Source organism: Musca domestica, unplaced genomic scaffold (assembly GCF_030504385.1).
Source record: "Musca domestica strain aabys unplaced genomic scaffold, Musca_domestica.polishedcontigs.V.1.1 6, whole genome shotgun sequence".
Lineage (NCBI taxonomy): Eukaryota > Metazoa > Arthropoda > Insecta > Diptera > Muscidae > Musca > Musca domestica.
Genome location: NW_026712363.1, coordinates 1927230 through 1946383, shown reverse-complemented (window position 1 = coordinate 1946383; position 19154 = coordinate 1927230). Strand labels below are relative to the sequence as shown.

Sequence of the window (19154 nt, the reverse complement as noted above, 5' to 3'; positions counted from 1 at the left end):
TGATAGTAAACTTCAGCAATAATCCATCTGACATCAGAACGATAATGGAGATGCTAATTCGTAGAATGCGTAATTAGGGATCGGACGAATTAACCCTGAGTTCAAAAGATAACATATTTAAGAAATTCAAGACTTCAAATGATATTTCTCACATGGTCAAAATGTCAAAGAAAATAAAAATTTGGCTTTATGAAGAACCATATATATAAAGAAAAACAAATGAAGAATTACATTGTTCAACGATTGGTGGACATTTATGTGTCGGAAAAACAATACGAAGTAATACAAAGATTCATATGGAAAAATATGAATACAATCATAAAGCAGTAAAAAAAGCTAATCAAATATACACACTAAATATACAAAGAACAAGTTTAAAAGTATCAGTCGATATTGCCGCCAGAGATATACCCTCAGCCTATGTTCGTTTATATAAATATATTTTGACTAGTGTTAAGGTTATTCAAACGTTTGACCCTCTATTGAGCAGATCCCGAAGGAATGGGCCAATATTGCCCATTTCCTATCGGACCCAAAAATATGATATAAATATTTCGACAGATGTGCCAAGTCTAAATGGAATCGGATGTTAATTTGGCGATTTGTGAGCTTCATGGGTACTCAAAATTTCAATATTTTGTGGGGAGGTACCAGAAAGAGTGGACCGATGTATTCCCCCTTCACACCAGACCATGGGTTAATACAAATATTAGGATGGGTGAAATTTGAAGACAATCGGACTTTTACATCACATTTAATGAGATTGTAATTATTCAAAATTTTGACCATTTGAGGGGGAGGTACTTGATGGAGTGGACCGCTATTGTCCATTTTCACACCTGTCCTAGTACTGACGCAAATATTAGGATTTCCAAAGTCGGAGCAAATTCGGATTAGCCTTTCTCCTTCTGTGCAAAAAATAAGTTTTTTTTTTTGAAAATTTCGACCTTTTATGGGGGAAGGTACCAGAAGGAGTGGACCGATATTGTTCATCTTAACACCAGACCTTGGGTTAATATAAATATTGGGATGTGTGAAATTTGAAGACAATCGGACTCTTACATCACATTTTAAAGGAGTTGTAATTATTCACAATTTTGACCGTTTGTGGGGGAAGTACTCGATGGAGTGGACCGATATTGACCATTTTCACACCTGACGTAGCACTGATGCCAATATTAGAATTTGCAAAGTTGGAGCAAAACCGGATTACCCTTTTTCTTTCTGTGCAAAAAATATATTTTTTGAAAATTTCGACCTTTTGTGGGGGAGGTACCGGAAGGAGTGGACCGATATTTTCCATTTCCGAACTCGATCTAAGTTTGACAAAAATATTACGATCTACCAAGTTTAGATCAAATCGAATACTCCCTTCGAGAGTTATCGTGCGCACCAGCCAGACAGACAGACGGACGGACGGACATCGCTAGATCGACTCCAAATGTTCTGAAACAGATTTGGTCCAAAGAGACCTAGGGTGTAAAACCGTTATTTTGACTAGGCACGTTTTGGCCGTATCAAATGATATATACCCTCTGTAGCCATATGGCTGAGGGTATAAAAATTATACCGTTAGTAACACAACAAGTGAATGAGTTAATTAAGAATCTTAAATAATTATCGCGTATATTAATAATGCAATGTGTTTTTACCAGGGTTGGGCATATTGCACTAAATTTTAGTGCAATAAGAATTAAACAATTAGTGGTAGTGTAATTTTTTATTCTACTACAGTGCCCCACGATATTCGGTATTTGGACGATTTAAGCAACTTTTTCAAACAGAATTTGAAATGCGGTACCAGACCATTGCCCATAAAACTTTACACTCAACCTAGAGAAAGTAGTATTTCCACGGACTAAAACTCAATAGATTGACGAATTCAACCCCATTTTCCACCTCATTGCTCCGAATTTGGTGCTTAGAATTTGTAACGGGATCTCCCTCCGTTGGCAGAACGTGTGTATAAAGATCGACATTTTACTATAGCCTACAACATAACCTTCCGATATTTGGATTTGGATAAAATTAGGTGTTGCACCCATATAACTTAAACTGCATTCCCCAACCGATCCCTCACTTATATTTTGAGTTTAAAGTGGAACACGTCCGAATATTGAGTCCACATATTTTCATTTATAAATGTTTTCTTACCTAAAAGTGGCGTTTATTGAAGTCCAAACGAAATTACCGTTTTTATACCCTCCACCATTCTATGGAGGGTATATTAAATTTGTCAATCCGTTTGTAACTCCTCGAAATACTCATGACCCTACAAAGTATATATATTTTGGATCATCGTAAAATTTTAAGTTGATTTAGCGATGTCCGTCTGCCAGTCTGTTGTAATCCCGCTATCTTTCGAACGAATTGATATAGAAGGAACTTTTTCGTATAGCTTCCTTATAACGTTACCTCTCAATATTCGGGTTTTGATGATTTTAGCAACAATTTTTTTAAATTTTTAAAAAAATTTTAGCACGACAAAAAATTACATATGCAGCCTACGTTTTCGTATAGCCCCCATATTTGCTACGATATTAGGTATTTGAGGATTTTAGAGACATTATCCACCGAAATTGTTTCAAATTTCGTTTAAATTTAAAGTTCGTAATGTGCACTACCATGTACTTATGCAGATACACGGGTTCGTATAGCATCCATATAAGGTTTTTCATTTAGGCGTTATTTTTCAATGGAATTGTTTTGAAATTTTTTCTATTTCCTTCCAAATGGTTGTGTGAGTGTCTTACCACTTGAATCACACATCTCATGTGAAATTTTTAGATATTTTAAGAACACTTTTTTTTATACCCTCCACCTTGGAAAAGAGGGTATATTATTAGACCCTCCACCTAGGAATTTTGTCATTCCGTTTGTAACATCTATAAATATTCATCGTATATACATGTATTCATAATCAGCATAAAATTCTAAGTCGATTTAACGATGGTATTGAAAATGAGATATAACAGTTCACGATTTTGTATAGCCCCCATATAACGGTGCCTCCCTATATTCGGCATTTTAATTATTTTTAACGCATTTTTCGACATATTTGGCTAAAAATTGGTACTTGTAGGTCATAATAGGCTCTAGCTCGTGTGGCGAAACATTTTATGTATAGGTCCATGTTTTAGTATAGCCCCATAAAACGGTACCTCCCGATATTCGGTATTTTGATGATTTTTCTCACATTTTTTACGGATTAGTCTAAAATTAGTATTTGCAGGTCATAACAGGTTCTAGCTCGTGTGGCGAAACATTGTTTGTATAGGTCCATTTTTTGGTATAGTCCCATATAACACTACCCACCCATATAACACTACCGAATGTATTTTTATAATCCTAGTCACATTTAACTCCAAAATTGTCATACAAAATTGTGGACATAAAAAAACAACTATCTGTAATATATTTAATTTTAATTGGAGTGGATCTCAATGGTCAGAATTAAATACTCAATTTACAACTTAAATTTGATTTTGCAGTTTGTGTATATTATTTATTTCCCAACGTTTTTTTTTTTTTTTTTTTTTGTTCATTGGAGTATATAAATTTTTTATAAATTTTATTAACGGGTACTATTTATATAAACTTTGAGAAACACTCGTAGAAATATTTTGTGTTCTTGAAAGTTGCTTATTGATATCTTAGGTATACTGTCGTTGGCTTTGATGGAAAAGTCTTATTTTTTTGTGTTCTCAATATTGGATCTGCATAACAAAAACTATAACTTTCTGGGAGACGGAAAATCAAAATCTTAAAAGGTTTGCAGTTATAACTCTTGCAGAATGTTTCCTTTGGACAGGACGACCCCATATTTTAGGAGCCCTTAACAGAGTCATAAACTTTTTCAATTGTGGGTCCCTTAAATTTGAAATTTATAATGGCATCAAGAATGCAAAAAACCTTTCAATGTTATGGAGAAATTGAAATATGATTCTATAAAATGTCTTAAAGTAAAATTTCGTACATATTATTTTAAAATATCGAGTACGTAGACTCACTCAATATCAACACTTATTGTCCATTTAAATAGATTTAATAAATTATTTAAATTAATTTATTTTTTGCAGACGGTCAAACCTGCACAATGTTTCAGACATATTTGTTATGGGTGGCTGCTTGGTTCTAGAATGTCTGGTGTTACTACACTGGTGCGAAAGAAATGGATTCGGCCCACTTGGTATTACAGGCTTGTCTATGGGTGGTCATGTGAGTATATCTATGACGTATTGATATAAAAATATAAAAAAATGTCACTTCAGATAACATCGAACTTTTATATAAGAAAATAAGCCAATCGCTTGAATTACGTGTTCAAGTGATTTCATATTCATACGACATTCACCCTCCATCATAGTAAAGAGGGTATATAATGTTTGTCATTCCGTTTTTAACGCCTCGAAATATACATTTTAGACACCACAAAGTATATACATCTATGTGGATTTAGCGATGTCCCTCCGTCTGTCTGTTCCGAACGAAATGAAGTAGGTTGAAAAAATTTTACTCAAACGTATATTATGTATTCAGGACTGGTATTGAAAATGGGCTATGTAGGTCTACGTTTTGGTATAGCCTCCATATAATGGTACCTCCCTATTTTCGGTATTTTGGTGATTTAAGCGACATTATTCACCGGAATTGTTTTAAATTCGGTATTTGGAGTTCGAAAAGGATACTACAGCCTATGACAGAAAATTGTCTGTGCACGTCCACGTCTTCGGATAGCCCCCATGTAACGGTACCTCCCAATATTCGGTATTTTGATGATTTTAGCGTCATTATTCACCGGAATTGTTTCAAATTACTTATTTAGAGTGCGTAATGGGAACTACAGTCTGTGATGGAAAATTGTCTATGCAGGTCCAGGTCTTCGTATAGGCCCCATATTCGATATTTTGACGAGTTTAGGCACAATACCCACCGAAATTGTTTAAGATGCCGTATTTGAAGTTCGTAATGGATACTAACTAAAGTCTATGACAGAATATTGTCTATAACGTTACCTCTCTATATACGATATTTTGAAGATTTTACTACATTATTCACATTCGTTTATTTTAAGTTTCGAATTTGAATATGGTAATTACTTATGACAAGCAATATGTGGGTCCTTGTTTTAACTATATTTGTATTAGTTGAAATGATTATGATGCTATGGCAAGTTATTGGAGAAGTATTTCACATATTTTCTTGTTGGTTTATATTTTATTGATCTATAATTTCTATTGCTCAATAATTTATATAACGAATAAAAATTAAACATATAAGCAAAGAAACTCAAGAAATGACAACAGCAAATTTTGTTTGTACTATGCAACACAAAGAATAATTAGAGAAAACCTCAGTAGGGTGTTTTGTAAGTTTACATTGCAAAGTAGCCTACAAAGACTACGCAAATTCCCATATTCCAAAGTTTTTGAAATATTCGGATCAGGATTTCTTACAATTTTTACATTTTATGAATATATAGTGTTAAGTCCACACTATAAAGACTCGGGGAAAAAGTGACAATTCAACCATTTTAAAAAGTGTCTTCGACGATTATTTTGATCGAAAATTTTAGATCTCAAGCGATATACCAAAACGGTGTTTCTGCATCCTTTTTCAAAATATGGTTAAAACTTCTTCAAACGGAATTATAACAAATCATACCTATCATAAATTTTGTTTTACAAAAAAACTTTTTTGTTTTCGACGAACTTAGAATCTTTTTCGAATACGCTGAATCGCTTCTTAACATTTCACTGTGCAACAACCTATCTAGGATTTGGGAATATTCAAATTGATTCGTAGATCGAACTCCCAAAAGAGTGTTGACTTATCAGGCAAAACTATTTTTAAGGACCTTCTTTGGATAGCCCCTATATAAGGGTCCCGCCCAAGTTCAAGTTCCCAACCGATTTTGTATGGGGGAGTAAAAAACTCGAAGTGGATATTTTGATATTTGAGGAGCAAAACTCCAAAATGGTTTAAATTCTCTGTCCCATTTTCTAATTGGTAAATTTGGTCATTGAAAAAGCGAAATAGCACCAAAACATAGATCTACACCAAAAATTTAGTATTTTTAAAAATTATATATTCCTTGTATTTATGTAAGATGGAATTGGAAATTTTTGAATGTGCTATTTTTTTTTTTTTTATATTTATTTATTGCTTTATTTAGGTATTACTGTACAACAAGACAATCTATATCTATAAAAGAGGAAAATGTGTGTATGTTCCTTTGTTTGTTTTGCAATTTATGGACTCGAAAACAGCAGAACAGATTTTCCAGAAAATTTCCAAGTATACGACAACATCGCTTTAAAGTAACATAGGCAATATAAATTTTTGAAATTCTACTTGGAACTGGAGATATCCCAAAAATTTAGATTTTATATGCATATCTCTACTGATAGGTTACATATATACTTTCCAAATTGGAATGAATAACGGAATTTGGAAAAAAAAATTGCCAACTTATACTGAAATCGGTTGAGGTTTCCACCAAACACGATATGTATGTCCGATTCCAATGAAATTCTGAATGTGTGGCGGAAGTTGGTTCCATTAATAAATTTGACAAATTAATTAGAAATTAGTTAAGATTTAGATATAGCTCCCATATATGTTCTCGCCCGATTTCACATATTTGATGTACCTCCAATTTCAATGAAATATGGAAGGTGTAACGGAATTTGGTGTAAAAGGGAATTTTGTCAAACTATATTGAAATCGGCTCAGATGAGAATATGATTTTATTAAGAAACATTGACCCACAACACATTTGCAGTGGTATTAGGCTAACAGTAAAAAACTACACAACAATTTAATGGAGGATACGATATTTCGGGGAAGTGTTGCTACTTCGAATTCTTTAATTGCAACAGAAATGCCACTCAACTTCAAAAGATTGCAGTTTCCTGCGCGCTTGGCATTTGCTAGGAAATTAATAAACCCGAAGGACAACACCTTCGTGTAAGCGGACTAAATTAGGCATGTTCCTACTTTTCCCATGGTCAGCCGTTCCTGGCATTTCCCGCGTTGGTAGACCGAGCTATTCCTTTGTTTATGCATTAAAATATTACAATAATTACGGTTTTTAAATTTTTGAATTTGTCTTATTTTTTTAAAACCAACAAATATTCGGATATAAAATATTGAATACATATCAAATCAAAAGGGTTAGCGAAGCGCATCGGTTTCAGCTGGTATGTCTTTTAAATTATAATAAAGCTTCGCATAAATAATTAGAAATCAGACATATAAATACAGTTGAAAACATATGATGAACACATGATTACATTCTTGTATTCAGTGAAAAATTGACATAAAACATTGCTGATATAAAAATTGAACAAACAATATATAGTCAGCTGTATAAGTTGGGGAAGAGAGGAAATGGCAGTTATGTGAAATATATTTTCATCACTAAAATAAAGAAAAGTATTCAGGAAAGAACGTTTTTAAGTAGTTGGAAAGAACGTTTTTAAGCATTTTCTTAAATTTAGTTACATTACTAGTGTCCTGTAAATCATATGGTAGAGTATTCCATAGACGTATAGTACCAGCAAAATATTGCATTTCAGATACGAATCTTCTCCGCCTGAAAGGAATACGCTTCCGACCGCGATTGGATCTTGCAAATGCTATTCTTTGATGTAGATACATGTGCGTTTTGTTAACAATGATTTTGTGCAGAAACTGCAGAGCATTCATATATATTAAACACTCAAAATCTAGACAATATGTAGTATTGGCAAATTGAGATATGTGATGTGTTCTTTTTAAAATTTAGACATAACGTATTAAGCTATTGCATGCTACGTTTAGCCTGTGTCGACTTCTTGAGTCAGAGTGTGCAAACTACTTTCTCTCGACTTACGATAATTTAATATTTTGTAGGTTAAGTTTTTTATTTTTATGTATTTCGAAACATTTTGATTTGAGGGGTACGACATTATCCTATTTGTTGAGGTAGTAGACAATTTGAAAACTCTAGTCTAGTCGCCCCTGCCAACCGAGGGGCCACTTCCCCATAACACAAGGAGAGCGTACACCCTATTACCTGGATTGTGGAAGGAACACCGGTTACAATAAATACATCAACCGGTTAAACAAACTTAATAGAGTATAGGATAGAGTAACACCATTTAATGAAAGGTCTATCCAGAGGCTCTCAAAATACAAAAAGTCCAAATTCAAAATTCATTTCTAATATCAAAAATGTTAGACTTTTTGAAAATTTAAATTTTAACAGTGAGACCCACTGTGCGAAAGATATGATTCCTATGGATAAGGTAGTACCACCTTGCGCTCCGATTAAATAAATAAAATATTCAATCAATAGGTAACCAAATTTACCTTAGTAATTACACACGAACGTGTAATATTTACAGTGTTCAACACAAACACTCAATCGATAGCAAGGCCGAATCACCAATACAGAATAACGTAAGATGGTAGCTTTAGCGCCAATTCGTTAAAATCTGGCATTGTAATATTAATGTGGCAATAATAAATTCTAAGCAGATTTCAACGAATGCTTAATACAATAAATGGAGTAGTAAACTGCACCATCATTCTACTTCAAATAAACGGAGACAATTCTTACTTAAACCTTAGCCGGCTACCTTTCAGCATCCTGGGATGGTGAAACAATATAAAGCCAACTAATAAAGGGTGATTTTTTTGAGGTTAGGATTTTCATGCGTTAGTATTTGACAGATCACGTGGGATTTCAGACATGGTGTCAAAGAGAAAGATGCTCAGTATGCTTTGACATTTCATCATGAATAGACTTACTAACGAGCAACGCTTGCAAATCATTGAATTTTATTACCAAAATCAGTGTTCGGTTCGAAATGTGTTTCGCGCTTTATGTCCGATTTATGGTCTACATAATCGACCAAGTGAGCAAACAATTAATGCGATTGTGACCAAGTTTCGCACTCAGTTTACTTTATTGGACATTAAACCAACCACACGAATGCGTACAGTGCGTACAGAAGAGAATATTGCGTCTGTTTCTGAGAGTGTTGCTGAAGACCGTGAAATGTCGATTCGTCGCCGTTCGCAGCAATTGGGTTTGTGTTATTCGACCACATGGAAGATTTTACGCAAAGATCTTGGTGTAAAACCGTATAAAATACAGCTCGTGCAAGAACTGAAGCCGAACGATCTGCCACAACGTCGAATTTTCAGTGAATGGGCCCTAGAAAAGTTGGCAGAAAATCCGCTTTTTTATCGATAAATTTTGTTCAGCGATGAGGCTCATTTCTGGCTTTCTGGCTACGTAAATAAGCAAAATTGCCGCATTTGGAGTGAAGAGCAACCAGAAGCCGTTCAAGAACTGCCCATGCATCCCGAAAAATGCACTGTTTGGTGTGGTTTGTACGCTGGTGGAATCATTGGACCGTATTTTTTCAAAGATGCTGTTGGACGCAACGTTACGGTGAATGGCGATCGCTATCGTTCGATGCTAACAAACTTTTTGTTGCCAAAAATGGAAGAACTGAACTTGGTTGACATGTGGTTTCAACAAGATGGCGCTACATGCCACACAGCTCGCGATTCTATGGCCAATTTGAGGGAGAACTTCGGAGAACAATTCATCTCAAGAAATGGACCGGTAAGTTGGCCACCAACATCATGCGATTTGACGCCTTTAGACTATTTTTTGTGGGGCTACGTCAAGTCTAAAGTCTACAGAAATAAGCCAGCAACTATTCCAGCTTTGGAAGACAACATTTCCGAAGAAATTCGGGCTATTCCGGCCGAAATGCTCGAAAAAGTTGCCCAAAATTGGACTTTCCGAATGGACCACCTAAGACGTAGCCGCGGTCAACATTTAAATGAAATTATCTTCAAAAAGTAAATGTCATGGACCAATCTAACGTTTCAAATAAAGAACCGATGAGATTTTGCAAAATGTCAGCAAGAATCCACATTATTGATTCGGACTTGTGCAAAGTGTTTAAGTTCAAGACAAAACCCACAGATATGGCCCATTTTTACAATATCCGCAGTTACGGATTTAAGTTAAACGACATCTTCAGTTATTGATTTGCTCCAAAAAAAAAAAAAAAAACGCATACATTTGTGGCCACTTCACAATACGATCTTTTTATATCAAAAAAAAAGTTTACTATTTATTTATTATTTACTACGATGAAATGCCTTACGTAGTTTCAAGTGAGCGAGTTTTTCGATAAGTTATTGGTCTTGTTACAATCCAACCAAATATGGTATTTTGAGCAAGCAGAGAACCTGAGCGAAAGCTTTGATCCCAGATGCGGGATATATCAACACCCTAGCAGAATAAAAACAGCCTTGATGAACGACTCTCACCATAGCTGTGTCCAAAAGAAATGAATGATTCTGTGCAGCGTAAAATGCCTATAGAACTACATCTCCAGCCCATGGGGAGAAACGAGACACGAGATCAGGAGATTGACCAGTAGTTTATTAAAGCAACATGGTGAGACTATGCTCCTGGAGGAATATTACATGGATGTTGCGATAACGATGTTAACGAACTGCTACGAGATGCATTTCTTTACCGACTAACCTCAGGCATTATTCTTTTTAAGCTACCTAAGCAAGCTATACACTTTTCCTTACCTTTGTTATAAACGGAATCGACATCCGCATCTGTAACCTCTTACGACTATAATGCGATAATATCGGGATCTTCAGGTTTTTATTTTTCAATACAATATATAAATTTTAACAAAAGTCTACATTTGGAATTGAAACTTAGGAGTGGACTTTGCGACATGTTTATTAAGTAATCGAGCAACAAACAACGAGAAAACAGTAAAGCATAAACATGTATGTATGATTATAAACACCGAACAATGCAATTTGGAATGAGTGCTCAACTTATTGGTAAATTTTATTTATTTATCTCAAACGAAGATGAGATCACAACACAAACGTGACAAAACAAGTAAGGATAGCATTCATAGACAAAAAATGCGTTAAAATTTCATTATGTTTTTTATTGTTTATTTTTGGCGGGCTCACAACAATAAAATTGTACTATACATATCTTAAAATTAATATCACAACAATAAAACAAATTAATATTTTGATGATAGTGACGAAAATTATGTTAATGCTGAGGATTTCTTCTTCCACATGAACATAAAAGGCCATAACAAGAGAAACGCCAATTTCAAGGGACTGTATGGAAATTTAGCCGAGAGAAGCGATCTTTATCGAAGTGACCAAATGTTAGTCCGAGAGGGTGAATCCAGATCGACAGGATCAAATGTTAATGCACCGAAATTGCGCTCCGATAAAGGGGAGAGGAAATAAATAGAAATAAAACACAAGCGTTTTAGTTTCTTATACAATCAAATAAATAGATTCTTTATTGATATTCATATTCAATCAATTGATAAACTAATATACCTTAGTAATTATACACGAAAGTGTAATGTTGACAGTGATGGGGACAAACACTCAACCGATAGTATGGCGGAATAACCAAGACAAACTTACGCAAGGTGGTAGCTTTGACGCCAATTCGTTGGAAATTGACATAACAGTGTTGCAATAATAAGTACTAAGCAGATTTCCATGAATGTTCAATACAATAAGTGGTGCAACAAACTGCACCAATTATCCATTACAAATAAATAGAGACAAGTCTTATTTGAAAACAATGAAATGTACCCCCACATACAAAAAGTCCATTTTCAAAACCAATAACGATCGATATTGAAATTATCGATATTTCAAAATTTAAATTTTCAAAAAGTTGAAAGTGGGGATATCTTATTATTATTAAATTGTTCGTCTATTGTATATATGTTTATGCTATTTATTAAAAAAAGTTAGTTCAAATTGTTAAAACTATTTATTTTTCCAATACTGTTAACTTGTTAACACAGCTCTGTTAAAAACATGACAATTTAGCACTCCCAAAAAAAATTAAAATTTACCTTCACGTGCATGAGGGGGCATATTATTTATTTATTCATATAAATCATGTACAATTCAATTATTCACGGATTTAAAATTGAGTTAATCGAACTACGTAAAAATCTTATTAAAAATATAGCCCTAGAATGAAACGTCTCCGTACTAAAGTCGGAAGATCAATAAATTTTTGTCGGAGATGTTCCGCTAACATCACACCATTTCACAAGAGAGTGTATATAAGTGTGTAAATATGGAGCTTGCTCGTGTGAGTAAATTTATAAACAAAATTAACATCGAACATTGCGAACATTAAAACTTTAGAAAAGTAACCCAACATACAAAATGGCTTGAGTACAACATTACAATAAGCTTATGAATATTTATGGCCATATATACCACAGATACCCAGATTTATTATATATTATTACCTTAAGAACTTGGTACGGAAATGGGTTCTGAATTCGCGTGATTTGCTTTTTACAGAAAAAAAAGAAAAATATTTAACTGACAATTTGGACAAAATATCGACACAAATTTGTCAACAAACGACAGATTTGAGAAAAGTTTGCGCAACATAAGGGTGGCTCAAGCATTGTTGAAAAATTGTTATGAATTATTTTTTAATATTACTAGCTGACCCCGGCGCGGTTCGCTACTCCTTTCGCTCTTATATGCCTTCAAATTTTTATATATAAATATTGTTGTTTAAAAAAAATAATAAAACAAATTCAAAATTTAAAAAAACGCAATTGTTGCAATACTTTAATGGTTAAACTAACAAAGAACTCGGTCTACCATGAGAAAAGAAGGAACATGCCAAATTTAGTCCGTATACACGAAGGGTTTGGTTTGGCCTTTTTAATTTCATAGCATATGCCAAGAGTGCAGGAAACTGCAATCTTTTGAAGTTGAGTTGCATTTCAGTTGCAATTAGAGAATTCAAGGTAGCAACATACTTCTTCGTAACAATCGTATCCTCAATTAAATTGTTGTGCAGTTTTTTACTGTTAGCCAAATTTGGAGACTGTATCTGTAATCGATCAATAGATATGTGCATATAAAATCTAGATTTTTGGGAGGTACCTCCGATTCTGATGCTATATCTTCAGTTTTAAGTGGAAATTCAAAAATGTATGTAGCCTATGTTACTTTCAGGCAATGTTGTAGTATACTTGGAAATTTTCAGGAGAATATGTGCAGCGGTTTTCGAATCCATAACTTGCAAACAAACAAACATACATTTTCCTCGTTTATAGGAATAGATTGCTTGGAAGTTAGAGTATATACGTTTCGTTTAGTTAGAATAATACCACTAAACATTCGTCCTTTTGCATGTTTTTGTTATAATTTCTACCAAATGAACTGTAATTTGAGAATTAAAATTGTCAGTATTGTGAAATCAAAATTTTCTTTTATGAAAACGTTTCCAATATAATTACAAATAACCAAACGAAAATTTGAGTCAAATCGGCCCAGCAGTACTCACCTGATGTGTTACTATACTTTTTTAAATTTTATACATATAGATTTAAAAAAGTCGGTGTGGCCAGTTCCTCTGACGCCAAACAGATACCTAGGGTTATAGGGGGAGTCAAGAGTACGTCATATACTTACTATAGAACAGATATATTCATTATTTTGGCAAATATTAGAATTTTAGTTCAATCGAAAAAATTGGCGTGGTCACTTTTTCTTTGCATAAAAACCTAAATCGGGGTAGGATAAACATTTAAAAAAATATCTAAATCGGTCCAACCATTCTAAAATGATTCAATTACCAACGAACAACAATTGAATCATATATATAGGTTAAAAAGTAGGCGTGGTCAGTTCCTCAGCCCCCAAATGAATACTTAGGGTTGGATGGAAAGTCAATAGTATCTCGTGTAATAATTTCAAAGCGATATCTTCATTATTTTGGCGAATATAAGGATTTTAGATACACTGAAATAGTGGGCGTAAAAGTAGGCGTGGTCAATATTTTTTTTTTTCTTTAAAAACCTAACTCGGGGTATGACGGACCTTTGTACAAAAAAATTATGCAAATCGATCCGGTCGTTCTCAACTGATTCCATTACCAACGAACAACAATTGATTTTTATGTATGTAGATTTTCAAGCTGTATTATATTTTGGGTATGTTGGGAAATTACCGATGGAAGATCAAAAAGCAATGAACCTAAATGACTACCTTGAGGAACACCAGAATGTACATCAATAGTTTTAGAGATGATGTGACTGAATGATACCTGTTGCGTCCGCTTTTATAAAAAAACATGTTAGAAATACTGTTGGAAATCCCATAGTATCTAGTATATGTAATAATAATTCGTGTGCGACTGTATGGAATGTTTTACTGAAACCAGTGTAAGTCATAGAAATCCTATATATCAGTGCTAGGCAGAGAAATTCAAAATTATTTTGTAATTGTATGTGATTTGAAAAAATATGCAAATTTTTCTTCGCCTCTCTTTACACAGTGAGAAATAATTATTTTTTTTTATATCGGGTTTCATAACAATTTAAATTTTTGATCAGAGAAATTTATATTTTAATAAAAAATGTGCTGTTATATTTACACAATTTAATATATCATTATTATTATATTTTATATTATTATTATTTTTAATAAAAAATAAAACATTCTTTGTTGTAATTTTGAAATTTTTGTTGTATGTTGTAGAATTTCGGAAATATTTGTTTCAAATATGTAGAAAGATATGTTTATGTGCTCCAATATTTCTTACGGTGTATTCATAAAAATATCCGGCGGCAACATCCTCATCGACTGCTCGAATAAAACTAAATATTATACCAAAACTTTTTTGACAGAAAATTCAAAACAATTTATTTTTTACAATTGTGTTGGTGAACACACATACATCCCACGGATTACCGAATATCGGGAGGTACCATTATATGGGGGCCATACCAAAACGTAGGCCTGCACAGACCATTTTTTATCATAGGCTGTAGTATCCATTGCGAACTTCAAATACTAAATTTGGAACAATTCCGATAAACAATGTCGCTAAAATCATCAAAATACCGAATATCGGGAGGGCCGTTATATGGGGGCTATAAGAAGACGTAGACCTGTACAGACAAGTTTCTGTTTTAGGCTGTTGTATCCATTACGGACTTCAAATACGAAACTTGAAAGAATTCTGGTGAATAATGTCGCTAAAATCATCAAAATACCGAATATAGGGAGGTTCCGTTATATGGGGGCTATACGAGGACATGTACGAACTTCAAATACCGAATTTGAAACAATTCCGTTGAATAATGTCGCTTAAATCACCAAAATACATTTGAGTAAATTTGATTCAATCTACTTCATTTCGTTCGGAAGCTAGAATGGTTTCCACAGAAGGACAGACTAAGGGTCTAAAATGTATATTTCGAGGTGTTATGTTGGTGACACTGAGATTTTGTCTGAACAATATCAAATTTACTGAACCGACAGATTACAAAAAAATGATAACTCCATTGCTTTTGAGTACCTACTCACAATTATTATATAAAATTTGTATCTGTTAAATTACTTAGGTAACGCTATTATTTTAACATGCTTCTAAATTGCTGCGCATTCAGCTGTAGAAATTTACCTTGGACATACAGAGTTTATAAACCAAGTATCAAAGTTACAAACTGCAAAATTTGAATTTATTTGCTTTGGTGACTTTGATTTAAAGTACAATTAAAGATAAGATTCGTTATCTAGCCTTTTCATCATTTGTTAACGTTTCCCTGTGTGGATCTTCACCAAAGAAAATATCATTCTAATCTACTTCTAAATTTAGAAATACATGATCGCCCTCAGCAATGACCTGCTTGTCCTACTCCTTATCTTAGAAAATTACGAAATAGTAGAAGCAAGCTATTTATAAAGTTAAAATAATTAAACCACTCACTAATATTTTTAATGACTCTTTAGCTTCAGGCTATTTTCTATTGTTCTGGACACCTAGGTTCATAGTACCTTTACATTAATGTGGAAGTAGAAATGTGACTGAAAGTTATCGGGGAATTGCATAATTGAGTGCAATCCCAAAACTCTTTGAACTTGTAGTTCCACACAGAAAAGCTCATTTTGTTTTACCCATTATTTCTTTATATCAATATGTTTTGTCAAATGAAGTTCGACTTTGACGAAACTAATAGAACTGACATGTCATATGTGTAGAGCTGAGCGAAATAATATAAAGAGTTTGTTAAATAGAAAAATTAAAATTATATTTTTCATTATATTTTAAAATTTATTTCAACTTTTTTAAACACAAATACTTTCTAAAACTTTAACTGAAGGTAATTTTTAAAGAATTAAATGAATAATACATAGACTTTGATTATTGGTTGTTTAACAAATACAGAGAAATTGGCCGCTTGCGATAGAACACCTTCTTGCTCAGCATTGACATAGAGCAGAGCTAGGCAGAGAGCCTCAAAATTTTTATGTGATTGTATGTATTTTGAAATAACAAAATATTGCAAGTGTTTTTTGCCTCTATTTACAGAGTGAGAAATAATTGGTTATCTTTATATTTTCAATTTAAAATTTACTGTTTTCAAAACAACTTCTTTGTTGAAAATTAATATTTTGATCAGACAACTCGGAGATATATTTGCACAGTTATTTCAATTATGATTCATTTTAAAATAAAAAATATGTAAGTTGACATTTTCAGAAATTTTATATAATTTTCATGTTATTTTTGTTTAATAATTTCGGACTTGACATCCTAACCATCTAAGTTGATCCCCTAAAAAGTAATACCGAATACCACAGGCTGACATACGCTAGAATTTTATGAACACACAGATATCCAAAGGAATACTCTTTGCCTAGACTTGATATAGAGCAGGGTCAAGAAAAAAGTATCCATTGGGATATCTGTGTGTTCACCAACACAATTGTAAAAAATAAATTGTTTTGAATTTTCTGTAAAATTGATTTTAGTTTTGTTCGAGCATGAGGAAGGTGCTGTCGGATATTTCTATGAATACACCGTAAGAAATATTGGAGCACAAATATATGTTACTATATATTTGAAACAAATATTTACAAAATTGTAAAAATTACAACTGTTACCAGCAAATTTTGCAAAGAAAAGAAACTAATCCTAATTGTTTTATTTCTCATTGTATTTTCTCTATATAAACATTTGGTCGCATCGTGCCGGTTGTGCCAAGTTGAGAAGTTTGCCTGGATATTAATTGTTGTTTTTTTGTTATCTCTTTGCAAAGGAATCAACACCAAAACATACATCCCCCTCATTAATCGCACCACCGCATCAACATCATCCTATTTATCATCATCATCAAAAAAGGTACGTAAGTTCAGTGAATTTTGTTTTGTGAGCTTAGAGTGCTTTATTTTTTGAAAAACAAGTGAAAAAGTGTTAGTTTTTGTTTGCTTCGCGGTACTGGTCGCCTTTGCAATTACAATCCACAACAATTTTATTTTGCTGAAAAATCTATTAAAGATTCCTTTAAATCGAGATTTTTTCACACTATTTTCCATTTTATTGCGAAATAATCGAATTTCCCGGTTAATTTGTGTTTAATAATTCGAATTTATTAAAAAGAAATATATTTCTGTTTATAAAATAATCTGCCGCTGTAGTGTGCATAATTTCGTGTTCGGTTATTGCAATATTCCCCACATATTTCTGCTTTGTCGAGTGATCTCTTTTACATCTCACCAATTCGGTATTACTCTCAACGAGAATAAAATCACCCACATTGCAAGTACGTTTTTTTCTAACATACAAACAGTGTTGCCACAAGAAAAATTTTTTCCGTCCAAATTCGATTTTAAATCCTACCAAATTGGGTCAAATCCACCAAAATTGTAACGAAAAAAACAACAATATTTAATTTATAGAAAACTTTTATTAATTAAACAAAAAATAATATAAATTCAGTCTATTATTTCAATTCCTAAAATAAAGGCATATACAAAACTATATCAACAAAAAAAATATATTATATATACAGAGATTTAGGAGATCATATTCGAGATCATTTTTAATATATCATTTTTAATATATTTTCGTTCACTACAGTTAATTCGGGGTTTTTAAGTATTTTTTAGCTGACCATACAGTATGCGGATCTTTGTTCGTGATTAACTCTTTACAAAGCATGATACTGTTAATGGTATTAATTTCAAGTTTGTTTCTTAATTTAGATTTTATGAGAGATAGAGACGAAAACTTTCGTTCAGCAGTGGCTGAACTATGAGGTAGTCAAAGTAAATTAAATACAAATTTAACTAAATTTTCATTCAAACCATTATTAATAGCAGATACCCTTTTCCAAAACATGTCTATACCTACATCAGGAGAAAGAGAAGTCTCGCTAAGGCGCAATAAAATCCATTCTGTCACAATTAAATCTGGATCACATTCAACAAGGCTAGAAAACTCTAAAATAAGTGGCAATATATCTAAATTTTCCGAAGAAATTACTCTTGAGGGCGTTATTATATTTAAAAGTTTAATGTCTTCGCGCTTAAAATCAAATCGATGTTTTAATTGATCCAAAAATTCAACATAGAAATTTAAAACGTTAGACTTAAGTTCATATATTTCAGATTCAGTTAAGTTCGCTTTTAAAAAAATTTCTTCTTTTGAACCAATGAAAATTTTTGAAATATCAATTAAATTTGTCTTATTTTTGTAATCAATTTCAACATTATTCTTTATATGTTCTCTTTTTACAAAATTGCTTAGTATTAAAAGAAAATTTGTTTTAATAATTCTATATATAAAAATCAATTGTTGTTTGTTGGTAACGGAATCAGTTGAAAACGGCTGGACCGATTTGCATAATTTTTTGTACAAACGTTCGTCATACCCCGAGTTAGGTTTTTAAAGAAAAAAATATTGAGCACGCCTCCTTTTACGCCCACTATTACGATTTATCTAAAATCTTTATATTTGTCAAAATAGTGAAGATATCGGTTTGAGAATTATTACACGAGATGCTGTTGGCTTTCCATCCAACCCTAAGTATTTATTTAAGGGCTAAGGAACGCGCCTACTTTTAAGTCTATCTCTCTATATGTAAAAGAAAGTTGTGTTAATTACTACGCTTATAACATAAAGACCGTCGGTCTGATTTTAACGATTCGGAATTGCCTCTTGGCAGAAAAGAATAAAATCTAAAAAAATCGCTTGAATGTGAAATTTTCATTTTAACTTTTAAAATGTACAATAGTAATGT

General features: G+C 32.8%; 1 protein-coding gene across 3 annotated transcripts in view; it reads left to right on the top strand.

Moving 5' to 3' along the window:
- LOC101892077 (protein ABHD18) overlaps nt 1–19154 on the top strand; it is a 515891-nt gene that overhangs the window by 227273 nt on the left and 269464 nt on the right. For all 3 annotated transcript variants that reach the window (XM_059129066.1, XM_059129065.1, XM_059129067.1), the window contains exon 4: nt 4080–4218. In XM_059129066.1, the coding sequence (XP_058985049.1) occupies nt 4080–4218 (139 nt within the window). The remainder of the gene's footprint in view (nt 1–4079; nt 4219–19154) is intronic.